The 18871-nt window shown below is 45.7% G+C and overlaps 1 protein-coding gene across 1 annotated transcript in view; it reads right to left on the bottom strand.

Annotated features, from left to right (window-relative positions):
* CHRDL1 (chordin like 1) overlaps positions 1 to 18652 on the bottom strand; it is a 169680-nt gene extending 151028 nt beyond the window's left edge. The window contains exon 1 of the mRNA XM_032228531.1: positions 18537 to 18652. Within this exon, the coding sequence (XP_032084422.1) occupies positions 18537 to 18652 (116 nt within the window). The remainder of the gene's footprint in view (positions 1 to 18536) is intronic.
* Positions 18653 to 18871: the final 219 nt, after the last annotated feature.

Raw genomic sequence — 18871 nt, 5'->3', positions numbered from 1 at the left:
AAACCATGACATCATAGTCCACAGCCAGTCCAAAACCTGACTGTTGAGTTTTCCGTGCTATTCCTGCTCCCTTTTTTTAAAATGCATCCTCTGTCGTAAAGCATCTTTATCTGTGTGAAGCACAGCAAAGAAAGCAAAGAATAAAAAGACTTAAAAAGAAACAACCCCCCCCCCCAAAAAAAAATATAATAATCTTTCAGGATTGCTGATCTCAGGATTTGTGTGGCTGGTAGGTTGAAAGGATGTGCATCACAGGTGCCAGGAGAAAACAGTGAGATTAGGAAGAGGACCTTTATCCTTTCCCCTGATTTATTAACTTTTTTTTCTTTCTCCTTTTTCATCTTATAAGCCAACCATTGCCTGCTTTATTTGCATTTTCAAAAAAAATGTCTTGTTAATTTTATTTTATTTGCCAGGTCTTCATTTAAAATTAGATTCAACTTAATTTTTGGCAGGCCCATCAAGTTCTTTTTTTTATTTTATTTTGTGGATTTTTCTGTAATTCTTTCTCTAACCCACTTATACTCTTCTTCCAGCCTCTTTTGTGTTTGCCTATTCTGTTTATTCCTTTTTCCTAAAAATGTCATTGCCAGTCCTCTAATATATGCTTTGCTAGTATCCCACACATTCTGTAGTGACGTATCCTCTTTTGTGTTTTCCTTTATAAGCAAAAAAGGTCAGTTTTTTTTCCATATATTGCTGGAAATCCTTTTCATTTAACAGTTTTTGATTTAATGTTCATCTCATTCTTTTTCTCTGTCCTTTCCATGTCATTATTATTGGATTGTGATCTGTCCGTGTACTCATTTCTATGTCAATCGTGTGTTTCAGCTATTAATTCTTTTGACATCCACACGTCTATTCTTGACCATGAAATATGCCTATTTGAATAAAACATGTATTACTTTTCTTTCGGGTATCTTCCTCTCCACACATCTTGATCTTTATTCCTGAAGTTTCTTGGATCTTGCTAAGATTTCTCCGCAACTCCGATGGGTTGCAAAAAGAAACAGAAATGCTGCTTTATGTGCTCAGAAATATTCTCCCCATTTAACCTTGAAGGGGCTTGCAATATGCTTATGTGGTTGCAGTAGACATCACGCAAAATAAGAACAGTAAGAGTGGCTTCTAACTTCATTTGGATCTGCAATTTTCTCAGATCTCTAGGTGGATGGGTGGGTTTAGAGTTAAAGTTGAACATTAACTCTACATATTAGAGTTAACACAATATTCTCCTTTTCTCCTTAGTTCTAGGATGATTCTCTCCTTGATTATTTTCCATCCATTGATTCTTGTTCTGCCTTCAGGTGCTTTTGGAGAATAGGTTGACCTTCTCTTCTGTGTGGCAGTCCCTGCTACCATGTCTCCCCTAGTCCTTCTTTTTATTAAACTAGACATACCCAATTCCAGCAATGTTTATATGTTTTAGCCTTCAGTCCCCTAATCATCTTTGTTGCTTTTCTCTACACTCTTTCAAGGTCACAAATACTTCATTTCCCAGAAGACCAAGTGCTGAGGTCTCTCCTCATTGGCCTTCTCTGGCCTTCTACCAACCCCAATTCTTTTTCTTTGACACATTTCTGAGCAAAGCATTAGGCAACAACCTTCCATCTTGGACAGTAATGATTGTGTTATCCATTTTAACTAATATGAACAAAAGGTAGCCTTTCTCTGCTTTGTTGTGTGCCTGACTTAACTGATATGCACACGAGCCCAGGAAGCACCAAAGGAAGTTCCAGAGAGACATTGGCAATCATGGACATCTTGGTTCCTATATCTAGTGCAGCTCTGTCTCCTGAAGAACATCAGAAGAACTCATTTGGATCAAGACCATACATCTTCCTAGTCTGGAACTTCTAGTTTCCAGCATTTGGCAATCAAATATCAGATATTGTTATTGTTAGTTGCAAAGTCATGTCTGACCCATCTAGACCCCATGGACAACATTCCTCCAGGCCTTCCTGTCCTCTACCATCCTCTGGAGTCCATTTAAGCTCATGCCGACTGCTTCAGTGACTCCATCCAGCCACCTTATTCTCTGCTGCCCCTTCTTCTTTTGCCCTCAATCTTTCCCAACATCAGGTTCTTCTCCAGTGAGTCCTTCCTTCTCATTAGGTGGCCAAAGTAGGCTATACAACAAGGAAATAATCCAACCCCAGGCCATGCCTTGTATACTTGTATCTGTATCTTCCCAGTTCTAACTGGTATATACTGGTAATATGAGCTCCCCCATATGATGTTTCCATTATTTCTTGTTAATAGAAGCCAGATTCACATTCTGTCATGCTAAATAAACATGGACTTCTTGCTCATGATGTAGGTTGTGTCCACACTGTATAAAGTCAGTTGAAAATCTGATGGCTCCATTCATACAACCTACTAAGGTTTATTCCCTGTAACCCTGGTTATTCTGGGGAAGAGAGAATGGGCAAACCTAGTCTGTTGGGTTAGATTATATTTCATCCCTTGTGTGAATATACATTCATCCAGTTTCTGGTAAGCATGTTGTTTGAACACACCTGTCTCCTAGCAGGGGACATAACTCTGGTTTCTGATTTTTAGGTGGACTCTTAAGATGGTTCGTCAGCTGGCTTGGGGTGCTGTAGATATTCTTTGTATATTGTGTGTAGTATTATGTAATCTAAATTTTTTGAAGTGTGGCAAGGCAACACTGTCGACTCCATGGTCTCAAGAGGTTTCATCATAGCAACATAAATCCCTTAATGTCAAAAGTTTCAGCATTAGCAGAAATGTTCTCCATGGAGAAAGTTAACACTTCTTCAGGTTGCTCTGGAATTAATGCTTCAACTCCAAAAGTCAGTTCTGTATCAGAAGAGGCCCATTTTTATTTGTTTATGTCTGGTGAAGAACGAGACAGGTTTGTAGGTTTGCTGCAAATTTGAGGTACAAACAGCAAAAGTATAATATATAGAGTGTATTTAAATGTTATAACTTAGGATAATGATATAGAGATAGATTTTTCTGTAAATAAGATTGTTATGAAAGAGATGGATACTGATATGGAAAAGCTGTTATGTGAAAATTTGTGTTTTGACTTTTAAATGTTAAAAAATTCAATAAATACTACTTATGTTTTTTTTAAAAAAAAGCATATACAGATGTTCATGATTCTGCTTTCCTTTCTTCTTTGTTGGTATTCTTTAAAAAATGGTTTTAAAGTGGACACTGGTCATAAAAGGCCCCTGGCTGATTGAAGAAAGAGATATTGGCTATTCTGTCATTGGGTAGAAGGGACGAATCCTGCAGGTTTGGCTGGATTCTGGAGATCGTCTCATATTCTCTCTTGCAAAGTGGGGGGGGGATAAACTTGACAAACAGAATTCCAAACCACTAGGCAAGACTTTCAAAACCTTGTTTTGAATTTGGGCAGACCAACTTCCATTTTCCTTAAATGTTCTGGCGAATTGGGTTGCCTCTGTCTTTTGCCTTCTGACATTAGATTCTTTTTGAGAGGGAAGAGTCCTCTTGACCACAGAGCAGTAAACGCTAGTCCCATATGATCTGGTTTTTGCATCTATCCCTTCCTTCCTTCCTTTCTTCCTTCCCACCTTTCTTCCTCCCTCCCTCCCTCCCTTCCCTCCCTCCCTTCCCCTCTATCCCTCCCATCCTTCCCCTCCCTCCCTCCCTCCCTTCCCTGTCCTTCTTTCCTTCTTCCTTTCTTCCTTCCTTTCTTCCTACCTTCTTTCCTTCCTTCTTTACTTCTTCCTCCTCCCTTTTCCTCCCTTCCTCCCTCTCTTTTCCTTCCTTCCTTCTTTCCTTTCTCCTCCCTCCCCCCTTCCTTCCTCCCTCCCTCCCTTCTTTCCTTCCTTCCTGGGATTTTTCTTTCCTGGCTAACACCCCCCTCAATTCTCTTCTGATGTTGGCAGCACCCCCTCTTTGCTGTTCTTGTTACTGGGGCTTTCTTTGATTCCTGGGTGGGGGGGAGCCTTGTGCTTTCTGTAAGGCTCAGTTTCTGACCACCGGACAGCAGCCTGCAGCCAGCTAAGTTGGGTGTGTGGCTGAATGCAAGTTTCCGCCCTGGGTCTCCCTCCTTGCAGTTCTGGAAGCTGCCGGTCTTTGAAACATAAGATTTGTCGACTCCAGCTCTGCCAGTGCTATTAGTAGTATTATTATCTGCTTTCCTGCAGCCAATCCGGGCTGTGGAAACCTGATGACAGCATGAGCTAGGGAACAGCAAGGAGGCACTGAAGCATCCCAGCTATTAATGCTGGTTTGGAGGTCAGGAGTGGCTTTTGGGGGAACGAAGACCCTTGGATGGACTAAACCAGGAACGTGCCTTTCTCCGGTGGCCCCCGCCCCGCCTCTCTCGTGCATGCCCAGGCGGGCGTTCATTCCTCAAGGTCTTTTTCTTTCCTCCCGAGAGGTGGATGGTCTGGAAGCAGTATGACAGGACACACTGCAGGTAATGTCTCCTCTCCACCCTATTCCTCTCCCCCCCGGTTCCCCCTCCTCCCCCTCCCACACCTGCTGTCCAAGGCCCCAAGTGTTTTTGCTGGGGTGGCCTGTGTGCTTGACAAAAGAGGAGAGCCGAGAAGGCAGACAATGTCCGACATGGATGGGAGGGAAGACGGATAAACACACCTCTGGCAAGGGGGGCTTCCTTCTGCGTTGCACAGCCTGGGGTTTTCCTTGCATCGCTAGGCTTGCCATTTCATTCCTTGAGTGAAGGGAGGGTTCCTTCCTTCCTTCCTTCCTTCCTTCCTTCCTTCCTTCCTTCCTTCCTTTCCTCCCTCCCTCCCTCCCTCCCTCCCTCCCTCTCTCTCTCTCTCTCTCCATGTCTCCCTTGCCACCGCCTGGCTTGTAATCACAGATGTCATAGCTGAAGTAGCCTTGGTGGCTGCATGTCAAAAGCTAACAATACCAGGCTTTGATCTGAAGGCGGGAGGGTGGGAGGGAGGGAGGGTGCCTGGCAGTTTACTTGCCCAGATGTCTGGCCAACATGCCTTTGAATTGCACCTGCCTCCCGCTTGCTCCTGGAAGGGAAGGTCCCCCCCCCACCCCAATGGGGAGAGAGGGGAATTCTTGGTTCTGCTCCCAGGTGTGTGACTCATTCCTGCTCCCCAAAGAAAAGGGGGGATTGTTTTTCTGGCTGCCCCTTTGTTCCCGAACTGTGTGCCATTCTATTATCCAAGTGGGGAAGCTGCCTCTGCTGATTGTTCTGCAGAAGCAGCCTCTTCCCTGCCGTGTGTGCCTTCCTTCAGCATCCAGAGGCTTTTCCTTCTTGAGGGGGTCAATGGCTGGAAAGAGAAGCAAATCCGGTAGCCGACAGAGAGGAGAGCCTGGGCTAAATGCAGCATCGGGTTGGGAGTGTCTCCCCCGATCCCTGCACCTTAAGCTCTACGGAGAGGGGCCTGGGATTCCCAGTGGTTTATTCCTGATGTCTCACAAAAGGGCGGCTCTTTCGGTCCCCGCCCGGTCTCTCTAAAAGCGAGGTTGTTCGTACCACTTGCACAGGGGGCTTGGATGCAGTTGGTTTGTTCTGTAACCACGCTCAGTGCGTGCACTTTGCTTCTCACCCTCTTGATAAACACTAAGAAAGAACATGGTGGCTTCTGTCTTTGCTTGTGATTCTCGGCCCTTGCTTGCTTCTGGTCTGGGAACTGACCCGGTTATGCTGTCTCTGCAGGGCACTGAGGGATGGTCTGGATTAATGGGTCAAAGACCAGACTTGGTGGGGTTAGGAGCCCTGTGTGTTTGTGTGTTGGGAGACTCCAAACGGACTGTCTATTGTCGTGTTGGGAGTAGGAACAGGGAAGGATAATAGCAAATGTTGGACCCTTGTGAGGACTGGCCTCAAGTGGCTCTCGGCGGCACCTCCTTCATTCAGACATGATCACACTGAATTTAGTTCTGGATGGCCAGAGGCACAGCTGGTGACAGCAAAGGGGAAGGAAAGGGGAATTGGCCAAAGGATGCAAAGGAAGCAGCCAGATGGGAAATATGGACCACAGGATGCATGGGATGAGGAAACAGAAAGTTTGGGAAAGGGAAAGAAGAAGAGTGGGCTGGGGATGATGGAGACTGTGGGAAAGGAGGAGGTGGGGGGATCTGCAGAAGGTGGCTGGGCAAAATAGCAGGAGCCCTTGCTGGGAATGACGGCTCGGATCATCCAAGACTTGCAGATGAAGGCAAGATGCAGAAATCTTCTCAGAACAGCAAAGAAGGGGGCTTCTGAATTTTGGTTTAGGGGTGCTTTGTTTTGAGAAGGTTTGAAAGGCCTTCTGCAGAAAGGGGTCAACCATGAAGCCTGGGCAGTCTTCAGTTCACTGATCATCAACTGTGCTTCGGTGGTAAGATCTCTGGGAGTGTAGATTCAACTTGATTGCTCTTAGTTGTTCTCTTCTCTGGAAGTGTTGTGGTCTGCCGGTGGCCTGTGGAGCTGGCAGCAGAGTTGGAAAGTGAGGAGGTTGGGGAGGAACATGGGCCAGTCCTGGAGTCTGGGGAAGGCTCGGATGAGGGCTCTGCATCGGAGGCAGAGGGGGGCCATCTGGTAGTTTTGTGCTGCCTCCAGAGCCTGACATCAGCGAGGCAGAGGAACAGGGGAAGCCTGTTCCCAGTGTGCACAGTGCAGAGCTGCCAGAAGGCAAGAACAGTTAAGACAAAAGGGGTAACTCGGGTGTAAGGCTTGGAGATGATTGGCCCCTCCCATAAGACATAAAGGAGGAGCAAACAGATGTGAGCCTTTGCAGGAAGCAATTTTGTTCATTCTGGTCGGTTGAAACTCTGAGAGACTCCATTTGACTCTGTGCTCTGTTTGGCCTTGCAAAACTAATTGGCAATAAGGTCTTTGGCAGTGTTTCAAGGAAGATAAAGGTGGGTGCTTATCAACCTTACCCTGAAAGACTGTGGCAGACTTCTGTCGGACTCTTCACAGACTGTGAATCATTACAGGCTGTGAATGAACATAATTCACAGCCGTTTAAATAAAAAGAGGGTTTTTGGGACGAAGTGTGTGATTTTTACTGTCTCGGGGAGCCTAAGTCAGAACAGGAAGGGAGTACAGAATATGTTGATCCTACAGATTTCCAACATGGCTGATGAGTCTTCCCCATGTCTTTTGACGCAATACTTTCTCCTTCAAAACTGAAACGCTCAGGAGTAAAATGTTTCTTTAAGTCCCTGCTTTCTTCCTATACTGCATTTCATCACAGTCTTTGTCTCCTCGTTAATTTTGCTCATTGTGGTCAATGATCTGATAAATGGAATGAACAGGAAGCTGCCGAAGACTGGAAGAACTCTAAATATTCTCTTTCAAGTGAGAAGTTTTGTTAAATAAAGGGTCCTTGAATAAAAGTGATGCACACCATTATTTCAAAGGGTGAATTGGGCTGGAGACCATAGCAAACTTTCCATCAGGAATGTCCAGCTCTGGCAACTTGAAGACCTGTGGGCTTCCCCATGGCTGGCTGGAGAATTCTGAGAGTTGAGGTCCATAAGTCTTAAAGTTGCTAAGGTTGGACACCCCTCCTTTACATCCTCCTGAGATCACTAGAGTGTGCATCTTTGGGCAGTGCAGAACTTGGGCATCAAGGCAATTTTTTGATGCTTCAGGAAGAGAATGAACTTTGGTGGAATCTTTTTTTTGGGCTAGAGCATCATTTTTTACTGGACTTGAACAACATAGTAAAGATGGTAAAAATAGAGATGGGTAACTTGTGATTCAGCTTGTGATGTGATAACCTCATTACTATCTTAGCATGTTGGATCAAACAGGGCACCAATTAAGCCAGCGTTTAATGTTGAGGAACATCAAGTAAGGTGAATACAGCCACTGAGATTTGTCAAACCATTAGTAGAGTTTAGTTGTGTCAATTCAACCAGATTGGACTTTTTTTGCTGAGTTTCCAAGCTCATCCTTTCTCCTAGTACTTAGCATCTCTAATCTTATTTATTTATGTAGTTTCATTTATTTATACGGTTGTTAGATGCATATCCCACCATTCTGTGAACCTCAGGGAGAAGGACGCAATATTCTCCTCTTCCAATTTTCTCCACAGTACCAATCCTGTGAGATGGGTTGGGCTGAGAGAAGAGAACTGGGGCCAAGTGCCCAGGGACCTCTGTGATGGAGGGGGTGCGGAAACTGCCTTGTGGCTCTATCCACTACTGGAAAAGGCTTCAGGAGTCAACCTCGAGGCAAAATCTGGAGTCGAAGTCCCAGAAGCAGTTTGTGACTGTGTACAACCCCGTTTTGGTAACTCCTGTGACGCAGCTGGAACCAATCGTATTGGCTCTGCCATTCCATTGGACTAATTCAGCGATGCGGAGAGGGGGGGATCTGCTGCTTGAGTAGCAGTCCATCCTCCATATTAATCTACCTAGGCCTTGTGCTCTGGAGGGGACACTCCAGCTTTGACCTCTTTCCAGACCACGATACCACAGTCTTTTGAGACTGAAGGTTGTCCATGAGATCCCACCATTCTGTGAAACTCAGGGAGAGGGACACAATATTCTCCTTTTCCCATTTTCTCCACAGTACCAATCCTATGAGAGGGCTTGGGCTGAGAGAAGAGAACTTGGTCCAAGTGCCCAGGGACCTCTGTGACAGGGGGTGGGGAGCTCGGGTCTCCTCACATCTGGTGTAAAACCTTCTCCACTGCATCACATGTGCTCTCGAGCTGAGGGGGAAGGACTGGGCCGAAGTCATTTAGTGGACTTCTAGGGCTGGAAATAGAATAGAACCTGGATCGACCCAGCAGCTACATCAGATTCTGAAGCCGAAAGGGAAGGACTGGCCTGAAGTCCATGCAGTGCTTCCTTGGGAAGAGGGAATAAAATTGGATCTCCTGAATTTTGCTCCAATACTTTCATCACTCTGGCTCTCATTTCCATATTCACCATTGCTAACTTTAGGCCAGTACTTTTCAACCTTGGCAAATTTGCAAATGGGTGGGTTTCAACACGCAGAAATTCCCAGGATTCTGGGAGTTAGAATAATCAATCAGTGGAATGACTTGCCTTCAGAAGTTGTGAGCGCTCAATCACTGGAGGTTGTTAAGAACAGATTGGACAAGCAGTTGTCTGAAATGATATAACTTGAGTAGGGAGTTGGACTAGAAGACTCCTAAAGTCCCTTCCAACTCCAGTATTCTTTATTCTCCCTCCCTCCCTCCCTCGTTCCATCCATCCATCCATCCATCCATCCATCCATCCATGCATCAGCTTGCTCCAAGCCATTGGTTCCATGCAGTCATTTTGGAGAAATTGCTGTTGGGCTGATTCTATCAACTGAGGCAACTACAAGATTTTAGACCCCACCCTTAACTTATGAGATAAAGCAAAAGAATCACAATGGCTCATTGTACATCTGAGATATTAGTCAATAGACATTGAGTGTTGACTTGCAAGAGTAACATCTGATTTAGCTCAGCCACAAAGGAAGGGAGTGGAATTTCCTTGGTTTTTTTATTAGGATTTCATGTAAAATCATTCCACAACCAACCACAAAATTGAAATTGTTAATGTAACAGAAAGAAAATGGATTAAATACATAGGCATCGCTGTCCCATTCTGTAACAAGACTTGTGGTTGTGTTTGCCCAACATGCCAAAACTGTCTTGTTTTAAGTCTGGGGGATTTAATGTACTGCAGGAACTCAGCTCAACTAACCAAGGAGAGAAGCGACCTAGAACTAAAGAGAAATTTCCTGACGACGAGAACCATAAATCAATGGGATGAGTTGCCTTTAGAAGTTGTGGGTGCTCCAACACAAGAGGCTTTTCAAAAGAGAGAGGACAGACATTTTCCTGAAATGGTATAGGGCAGTGATGGTGAAACTGTCCATCACTGAGTGCCTCACCGTGCATGTGTGTGCATGTGCGGGCACCGAAGCTCCAGAAACGTGAAGACTAGCTGGCTGGTGTGTGCACATGCCTGTTTTTTGTCCATTTTTCAGGCCATTATTTGGGCCGTTTTCAGGCAGCTTTTGCCCGGAAAACAGCCAAAAAACCAGCCTGGAAATGGCCTGAAAATAGCCTGAAACACAGCCTTGTTTTTGGCTGTTTTGGGGGCCATTTTCAGGGCGTTTTCTGGTACTCCGGCACTTGCAAAGACCAGCTGGCCAGTGTGCATGTATATGCCAGAAACCAGAACAGCAGCTGGCAATGGCACACGTTCCCACAGAGAGGTCTCTGTGTGCCACCTCTGGAACGGGTGCCATAGGTTTGCCATCAGAGGTATAGAGTCTCCTGTTTGAGCAGGGAGTTGGACTAAAAGACCTCCAAGGCAGTGGTGAAATTCAATTTTTTATTACCAGTTCTGTGGAGGTGGCTTGGTTGGTGTGGTGTGGCTTGGTGGGTGTGGCAGGTGTGGCAGAGGAAGGATACTGCAAAATCCCCATTCCCCCCCTCCAGGGAAAGGATACTGTAAACTCTCCATTTCCTCCCCACTCCAGGGGAAGGATACTGCAAAATCTCCATTCCATCCCCTCTCCAGGGGAAGGATACTGCAAAATACCTATTCCCTCCACACTCCAGGGAAAGGATACTGTAAACTCTCCATTCCATCCACTCTCCAGGGGAAGGATACTGCAAAATCTCCATTCCCTCCCCACTCCAGGGAAAGGATACTGCAAAATCCCCATTCCCTCCCCTCTCCAGGAGAAGGATACTGCAAAATCCTCATTCCCTCCCATCTCCAGGGGAAGGATACTGCAAAATCCCCATTCCCTTCCCTCTCCAGGGAAAGGATACTGCAAAATCTCCATTCCCTCCCCTCTCCAGGGAAAGGATACTGCAAAATCCCCATTCCCTCCCCTCTCCAGGGAAAGGATACTGCAAAATCCCCATTCCCTCCCCTCTCCAAGGGAAGGATACTGCAAAATCCCCATTCCCTCTCCACTCCAGGGGAAGGATACTGCAAAATCTCCATTTCCCTCCCCGCTCCAGGGAAAGGATACTGCAAAATCTCCATTCCCTCCCCTCTCCAGGGGAAGGATACTGCAAAATTACCTCCTTGCGACCTATTAGATCGCATAGATTAGGCCTCCTCCGAGTTCCATCTGCCAGTCAGTGTCGACTGGCAACCACACGGAGGAGAGCCTTTTCAGTAGTAGCTCCGACCCTTTGGAACGATCTCCCCATGGAGATTCGTACCCTCACCACCGTCCAGACCTTCCGCACAGCCCTCAAGACCTGGCTATCCCGTCAGGCCTGGGGATAAAGATCGTAATCTGTCCCCACCCGAATGATGAATGAATGTTGTGTACTATTTTTACTATGTATCGTTTTATGTTTACTGTTTTGTACCCCCCTCCCTATATTTTGTAAGCCGCCCTGAGTCCCCTCAGGGAAAAGGGCGGCCTATAAATAATAATAAAACTAAAACTAAACTAAAACTAAAATACCTATTCCCTCCACACTCCAGGGAAAGGATACTGCAAAATCCCCATTCCCTCCCCTCTCCAGGAGAAGGATACTGCAAAATCCTCATTCCCTCTCCTCTCCAGGGGCAGGATACTGCAAAATCCCCATTCCCTTTCCTCTCCAGGGAAAGGATACTGCAAAATCTCCATTCCCTCCCCTCTCAAAGGGAAGGATACTGCAAAATCCCCATTCCCTCTCCACTCCAGGGGAAGGATACTGCAAAATCCCCATTCCCTTCCCTCTCTGGGGAAGTATATTGCAAAATCCCTGTTCCCTCCCCTCTCCAGGGGAAGGATACTGTAAAATCTCTATTCCCTCCCCTCTCCAGGGGAAGGATACTGCAAAATCCCCATTCCCTTCCCTCTCTGGGGAAGTATATTGCAAAATCCCTGTTCCCTCCCCTCTCCAGGGGAAGGATACTGTAAAATCTCTATTCCCTCCCCTCTCCAGGGGAAGGATACTGTAAAATCTCCATTCCCTCCCTTTCTGGGGTCAGCCAGAGGTGGTATTTGCCAGTTCTCTGAACTACCCAAAATTTCTGCTACTGGTTCTCCAGAACCTGTCAGAATCTGCTGGATTTCACCCCTATTCCAAGGCCCCTTCCAACTCAGTTATTCTGTCTCAATTGTCCACTCGTTAGTATAGACTCCAGTATATTGTGTGAACTCAGGAAATCATTAATTCAGTAGGCAGGATGGGGGTGTGGTGCAAATACAGACATAAAAAGGAAGATACAAACCCTAGGTAATAGATGGGAATGCAACCTAAAAATTAGTTTTCATTAACTCGGATTAAATTGTTGTCCTTTCTTTGTTCTGGATTCAAGTTCTTTCAGGTAGACAAGATCATAATGATCAAAGGCTAGTGGCCTTGGCCGGGCTCTTCTCCTTTTTAAAAGAGCCACTTCCTTCCCAGGCTAACCCACAGCCTGTGAATCCTCTAGTGGTCACCCATCCAAGTAGTTACCAAGGATGTCCCTGCTTAATTCCTGAGCTTGAATGCAGTTGGCCAGATAGTGAGGCTAATAAAGAGATACAGAATAACAGAGGGAAGGGACTTTGGAGGTTTTCTAGTCCAACCCCCTGCTTAGGTTGGAAACCCTAAACAGGTAGTCCTCAGTTTACAACAATTCATTTAGTGACCGTTCAAAGTTACAACGGCACACTTACACCTTGGCCGCATCCCCATGATCATGTGATTAAAATTCAGATACTTGGCAAACGGTTCATACTTACGACCGTTGCTGTGCCCCAAGGCCATGTGGTCACTTTTCACGATCTTCTGACAAGCAATTTCAATGGGGCAGCCAGATTGACTTAACGACTGTGTTACTAACTTAGCAAGCTCAACTGTGGTCATAAGTCAAGGAGTACCTATACTATTTCAGACAAATGGTTGTCCAATCTCTTCTTAAAAACCCTCAGTGCTTCTGAAAGGCAAGTCATTCTATGGGTTAATTGTTTTTACAATCAAGGAAAACAATCGTCAGCAAAATGCAATAGATTGTATTGAAATGCAGAGAAATGTATAGGATTTCTCCCTTTGAAGACAGGGAAGGTTTATTTGGGTGAGGGCTGTTGTCTTTCCCATCTTTTTTTTTTTAATTTTCCATTTTAAAAATTATGAACCTTTCATCTCCCCTTAAGCAGTGTGTCGTCTGGGTGCAAATATTTTTGTGCAACATCCTTCCACAAATTATATACCTTGAACAATTATACCATGTGTAAATCTTCATTTCCTTCATAACGTATCTTCTAATGAAAATACAATAATAACATTAAACATAATTATTCTCAACATACTCCTGTTATCAGTTGCCATTTTATTCTTATCTCTGTCTTAATGTATCTTCTATTCTTCTTGTTGTCCTCTTCCTTTATTTCCAATTTATTTTTTTAGTCTCTAACCATTGATAAAAAGCTTCCCATACCATATAATAACTAGTTTGTTCCTTCTCCTTAATTCCTAGTGTTAGTCTATTCATTTCTGCACATTCTAATATTTTCCTAATTACTTTCTCTTCAGTAGGAATCACTTCACTTTTCCAATATTGTGCAAATACTAGCTGCTGTTAATACATGAATAATTAAATATTATAAGTTATAAGTTATAGGCAAGTTATAGTTATAGGCAAGTTATAAGTTATAAGTTTCAGGCAAGATCCCCAACAAAGAATGTTTTTGGTTTAAAATCAATACATTGTTTTATCGTCGTTCCCATCTTTTTGTTCAGGGTTTTCCACAGGGCAGTTGCTGGTGATTTTGTGCATGGGGAAAGCTTGTTCTCTAAACCTGACGTGTAAGGAGTGATGTGAGAAGCTGTGCACAAAGGAACCTTTTAAGCTGACGTGTAAAAATGATGTGTGTTTTTTGAACTGCCGGCAAACAGCAGCTGCAGGAAGGCAAATGGTTAGGGCTAGGAAAATGGAAGTAAAGAAGCAAAATGGAACCCACAGACATTGATCTCCAACTGAAACGAACACACATTGGCACATATTATTAGGTTGACACAAAAATACTATTGTGCAGGATTCAGGGAGTAGGCTTGGCAGCATCCCCTTAAAGAGTTAACATGTTAGGTTGTAACTTTACAAGTGGACATGGCTGATGCAGTGGTGAAATTCAATTTTTTTTACTACCTGTTCTGTGGGCGTGGCTTGGGGGGCACGGCAGGGGAAAGATACTGTAAAATCCCCTTTCCCTCCCCACTTCAGGGGAAGGATACTGCAAAATCTCCATTCCCTCCCCACTCCAGGGGAAGGATACTACAAAATCTCCATTCCTTCCCTACTCCAGGGGGAGGATACTGCAAAATCTCCATTCCCTCCCCACTCCTGGGGCCAGACAGAGGTGGTATTTGCTGGTTCTCTGAACTATTCAAAATTTCCACTACCGATTCTCCAGAACCTGCCGAATTTCACCCCTGGGCTGATGGTCTCATTGTTGAAAGTACAAATGAGAATCATCTTGGAAACAATATTTGCTGATTATCCATAATCAGAATGGGTGAAATTTCTATGTCCATGGGAATACTTGGTTTGGGAAATTTAATCTGCTTTCATTTGGGGTAAGTTACTGTTTCATCTTGAATGTCTTAGGTTGTTTTTCCTTCCCCAAAGAAGGTTGTGTCTGGGTCTGTCTTTTTTTTTCTTCTGTCCCCATCTTTTTTCTTTTTCTGTTATGTCTTCTACATTGGAAACCTGCAGGTAGGGATTGACATCTCCCTCCCCACATTAACTGTGTTTAAACTGTTCTTTAAGACTTTTTAGTGGAAGAAGGAGATTGTAATGCTTTAAATATGGAAATTCCCAACATTTACAGTTTTCACAGCTGTGACTGGTCTGAGGGACTGAATGGTTTTAATTCGCCAACATTATTTATAAGATTTATTTGTCTGAATTGGATTCAATAAAGTGGCTTGATATAATAATTTAGGTTTGGGTGGATGATTTATGTTTTAAACTAATAAATGGTGATAGGTTTTTTTTTGCAAGTCTTGGGTACCACCAAACAATTTTCTATTATATACCAGTTTAAAAAAACAAAAAACAAGCCAAAATCTTTTACAATCTCATGAAACTCTACATAGGATAAGATTTTGGCATTCTTGATGAGAATTTACAGGATTTTGGCAATGTTGCAAGCCTGCCTTCCTTCCCTCCTTCCCTCCCTCTATCTTTTTCCACTGTTCCTCCCCCCTCCCTCTCCCTCCCTCCCTCCCTCCCTCCCTCCCTTCCTTCCTTCCTTCCTTCCTTCCTGCCTTCCTTCCTTCCTTCCTTCCTTCTCTGTCTCTTCCTTTTTTCTTTCCTCACTGTCCCTCCTTCCCTCCATCCCTCTCCCTTCTTTTGTCTTTCATTCTTTCTTTATTTTTCTTTCTTTCCTTGCTTCTTTCTCCCCCCCCCCCCCCAGAATACTGAGTCCGTCTGCACTGCAGTTGGTTCAGTGACCATGCAGAAGATGTGGAACAACACTTCCCAGCCTCTCTTCTCACTGTTTGTTCAGGCAGGGTCTGCTGGGAACTGTAGTTTAGCAGCCTCTGCTGCAAAAGAATGACTCTGTGGATTCCAATAGGATAGAATGGGACTGTTCTGCCCCACAACACCGGCGAGCAGCAGAGTTGTTATCATCTGACTCCTTCTGGCTGGCATTTGTCTTTGCTTGGGCAAAAATTTTCAGCAGAACATGTCTGGAAAAGGAGTGCACCATTGAATGTTCCTTACCAAGAGTCGTGATGTTATTAAGTTATTTGCACAAGGCTGCATCGGGAATATTTATATATCCAAAAGGAAAAGCAGAGTGATTCACAACACGATGCCTAGTTTATGTTGTGTCTAGTGCTGGAATAGGTGGAAGGCGAAGACAACGAAGCACAGAGTGGGTGGACTTAGTTACTCTATCATTCTATTAAGAACCGGAGAGAAGTGATAGTACCATTCTCTAGTGAACTAATGAGGCCATATCCCCCTCCCTTCTAGAACTGATGATGTTACCTAGTTGGATCATAAAACATTGGCAAGAAAAGCATTAAGCTCAAAGAGCACCAAGGACTTCACAGTCCTCTTCCTTCTCCTCCTCCTCTCCTCTATGCAGACCCCTCTCTCTTCTAGAACTGATGTTACCTAGCTGGGTCATGAAATGTCCATAAGAAAACAACCAAGCTCAGAGAGCACCAAGGACACCACAGGTCACCCTGAGCTACAAATGTTCTCCTCTATTGCTGAACAAATGTTGTGTTCATGAAATAAAGAGAGAAAGCCCTGTGTGGCTTCAGGAATTTGATACAATCCCTTAACAAGAGCTCGATTCTGGGTTGTAGTGATGGGGAGTCCTTTGTGCTCTCTGAGCTTGGCGGTTTCCTTGCAGACATTTCATTATCCAAACTAGCTAACATCATCAGTGTAGTCTTGTCTGCAAGAAAACTGCCATGTTCAGAGAGCACCAAGGACTTCTCATTTCAACCCTGAGCTGCAAATATTCTTTATTGTTACCTGTGTCATTAGAAGACCAGATTGGAGACTGTCATGGAGAAAGGTACATCAATGATATAGGGCAGTGTTGGCAAACCTTTTCGGTACTGAGTGCTGAAGCGGGAACACGCACGCGGCGGAAGTGCTGGAAACCGGAAGAGCAGTTCCCCAGCACACATGCACACGCCAGGAAGCTGAGCTTCTGGTTTCTGGCGAATGCATGCAAGCCGGTCACCTGGTCTTCTGATTTCTGGTGTGCATGCACACACAAAGTCCAGCTTGTCGATGCACATGTGAATGGAGGAAACCAGAAGCTTAGCTTCCCAGTGTGTGCCGAAAACTAGCTGGTGAGTGTGCATGTGCACACCAGGACCCAGAAGAGCAATGGGTGATGGCTGGCGTGCCTGGAGAGATGGCTCTGCAAGCCACTTCCAGCACATGTGTCATAGGTTCTCCATCACGGATCTAGGGTTTTCTGCTCAAGGAGGATGTTGGACTAGAAGACCTCCAAGGTCCCTTCCAGCTCTGTTCTGATTGAAGAAAAACCTACCTGTGTGGTTGTCCAGTGTCAGCACCAATTTGATGGCATGTAAACAATCAAATGAGCATATAAGAGGTCAAAAGACCCCACAACTTGCTAATGTTCATAACTACAGAACTTTCTCTAGAAACGAAATGACCAGCTGGCATTCTTCCCCTCTATATGGAAAGTGAAGTACCGTCTTTCCCCGAAAATAAGACCGGGTCTTATTTTCAACACTAGGGGTTTTCTGCAGAAACCATCTTTGATGAGGAGGCCATTGAGACCGACACGGTGCCAACTCCCAAGGCCTTTCTTGAATCAGTCAAGCACCAGTGGGCAGCCCCCACAGTGGGACCGACACCCACATCCATAGACAAGACCTTCTTCAATGTGGATCAGGACATGGCCGGGGTGCTATCTCAACCCTCCATTGATGTTCCAAATCGAAGGCCCTTATGTGGGAGGCCAAAAGTCTGGGTCAGTGGGCCAAAAGGAATGTTCTCTCCTTAAAGGCGGAACATATAGCGTGGGTGGAGAACATCAGAGCTGATTGGCTCAGCCGGGCAGAAGTGGACAACTCAGAGTGGAGACTGCATCTGGCCATCTTCAGTGAGGTGATGGACTGCTTCGGTCGCCCGGAGGTCGACCTATTTGTCACCCCCCGCAACACCCAACTCCAGGTACCAAACACAGGGGGCAGAGGGGGTGGACGCCCTCTGATGCCCGTGGCCCCAGGGACTTCTCTATGCATACCCACCCTTGCCCCCGATTCCCAGGGTCATTCAAAAAAAATTTCGGGAGGGGACGGAGGTGGTGCTGATTGCCCCCTACTGTCCCAGGAGGCCATGGTTTGCAGACCTCCAATCGCTCTTGGTGGGCAGAGCTTGGAGGATTCCCCAGGAAAGGATCTCCCTCAGGCAGGGGTCACTGGAGCACCCAGAACCCCAATGGCTCCAGTTGACCGCTTGGCAGTTGAGCGGAGCATCCTGAGGGAGGAAAGATTCTCCTCCAGGGTAATGGAAACTATCCAGGCTGCCCAAAGACCCTCCACGGAGAGCATTTAAGGCGCAGCCTGGCAGGCCTTTTCCACATGGTGTAACTCCTGGGGACAGGACCCAGTGAGAGCCACCATTCCCTTAGTGCTGGAATTTCTCCAGGCACGACTGGACAGAGGATTAGCTCCCAACACGATTAGGAGATAAGTCTCGGCCATCTCATCCGTGCTTCTGTGCGGCAGAGCCCAGACACTCACCAACCCTTAGTCAGGCAGTTCCTGAAGGGGGCGTCCAACCTCAAACCACCCACGGTACACAGGTACCCTTCCTGTGACTTGCACAAGGTGCTAGACGCTCTGATGGGCCCCCCATTTGAGCCATTGCGAACTGTGTCTCTAAAGTTTTTAACCCTTAAGGTGGTGTTTCTAGTGGCCATCACATCCACCAAATGGATATCAGAGCTGCAGGTCCTGTCCGCTAAGGAAGACCTCTGCATATTTCACCAGGACAGAGTGGGGTTGCGGTTGGACCCCTCCTTCATACCTAAGGTGTGTCCATGCTTTCATAGGTCGCAAGAGTTGATCTTGCCCAATTTTTGTCCAGAACCTTCTCACCCACTAGAGAGGAAGTGGCACACCCTAGACGTAAGGAGGGCTCTGAGGATTTACCTCTGAAGAACCCGGCCAAATAGAAGGTCTGAGGCCCTGTTTGTCTCATTCCAACCGGGGTCTCTGGGCAAGAAGGTGACCTCCACCACCATAGGCAGGTGGTTGAGAACCTGCATTGCTACGGCCTACCAGTCCCAGGGCATACAGTTACCAAGCCCCATTACAGCACACTTCACACGAAGTGCGGCCACCACTGCGGCCTGGGCAATGCAGACCTCATTGACAGAGATATGTAAGGCAGCCACATGGTCTTCCCCCTCACACTTCATGAGGAACTACAAATTGGATACCTTTGCCTTGGTGGAGGCTTCATTTGGTCGCAGGGTATTACAGGC

The sequence above is a fragment of the Thamnophis elegans genome, chromosome 12 (assembly GCF_009769535.1).
Source record: "Thamnophis elegans isolate rThaEle1 chromosome 12, rThaEle1.pri, whole genome shotgun sequence".
Lineage (NCBI taxonomy): Eukaryota > Metazoa > Chordata > Lepidosauria > Squamata > Colubridae > Thamnophis > Thamnophis elegans.
Note: the sequence above shows the minus strand (reverse complement) of the source record. Positions and strands in the feature narration are given on the sequence as shown.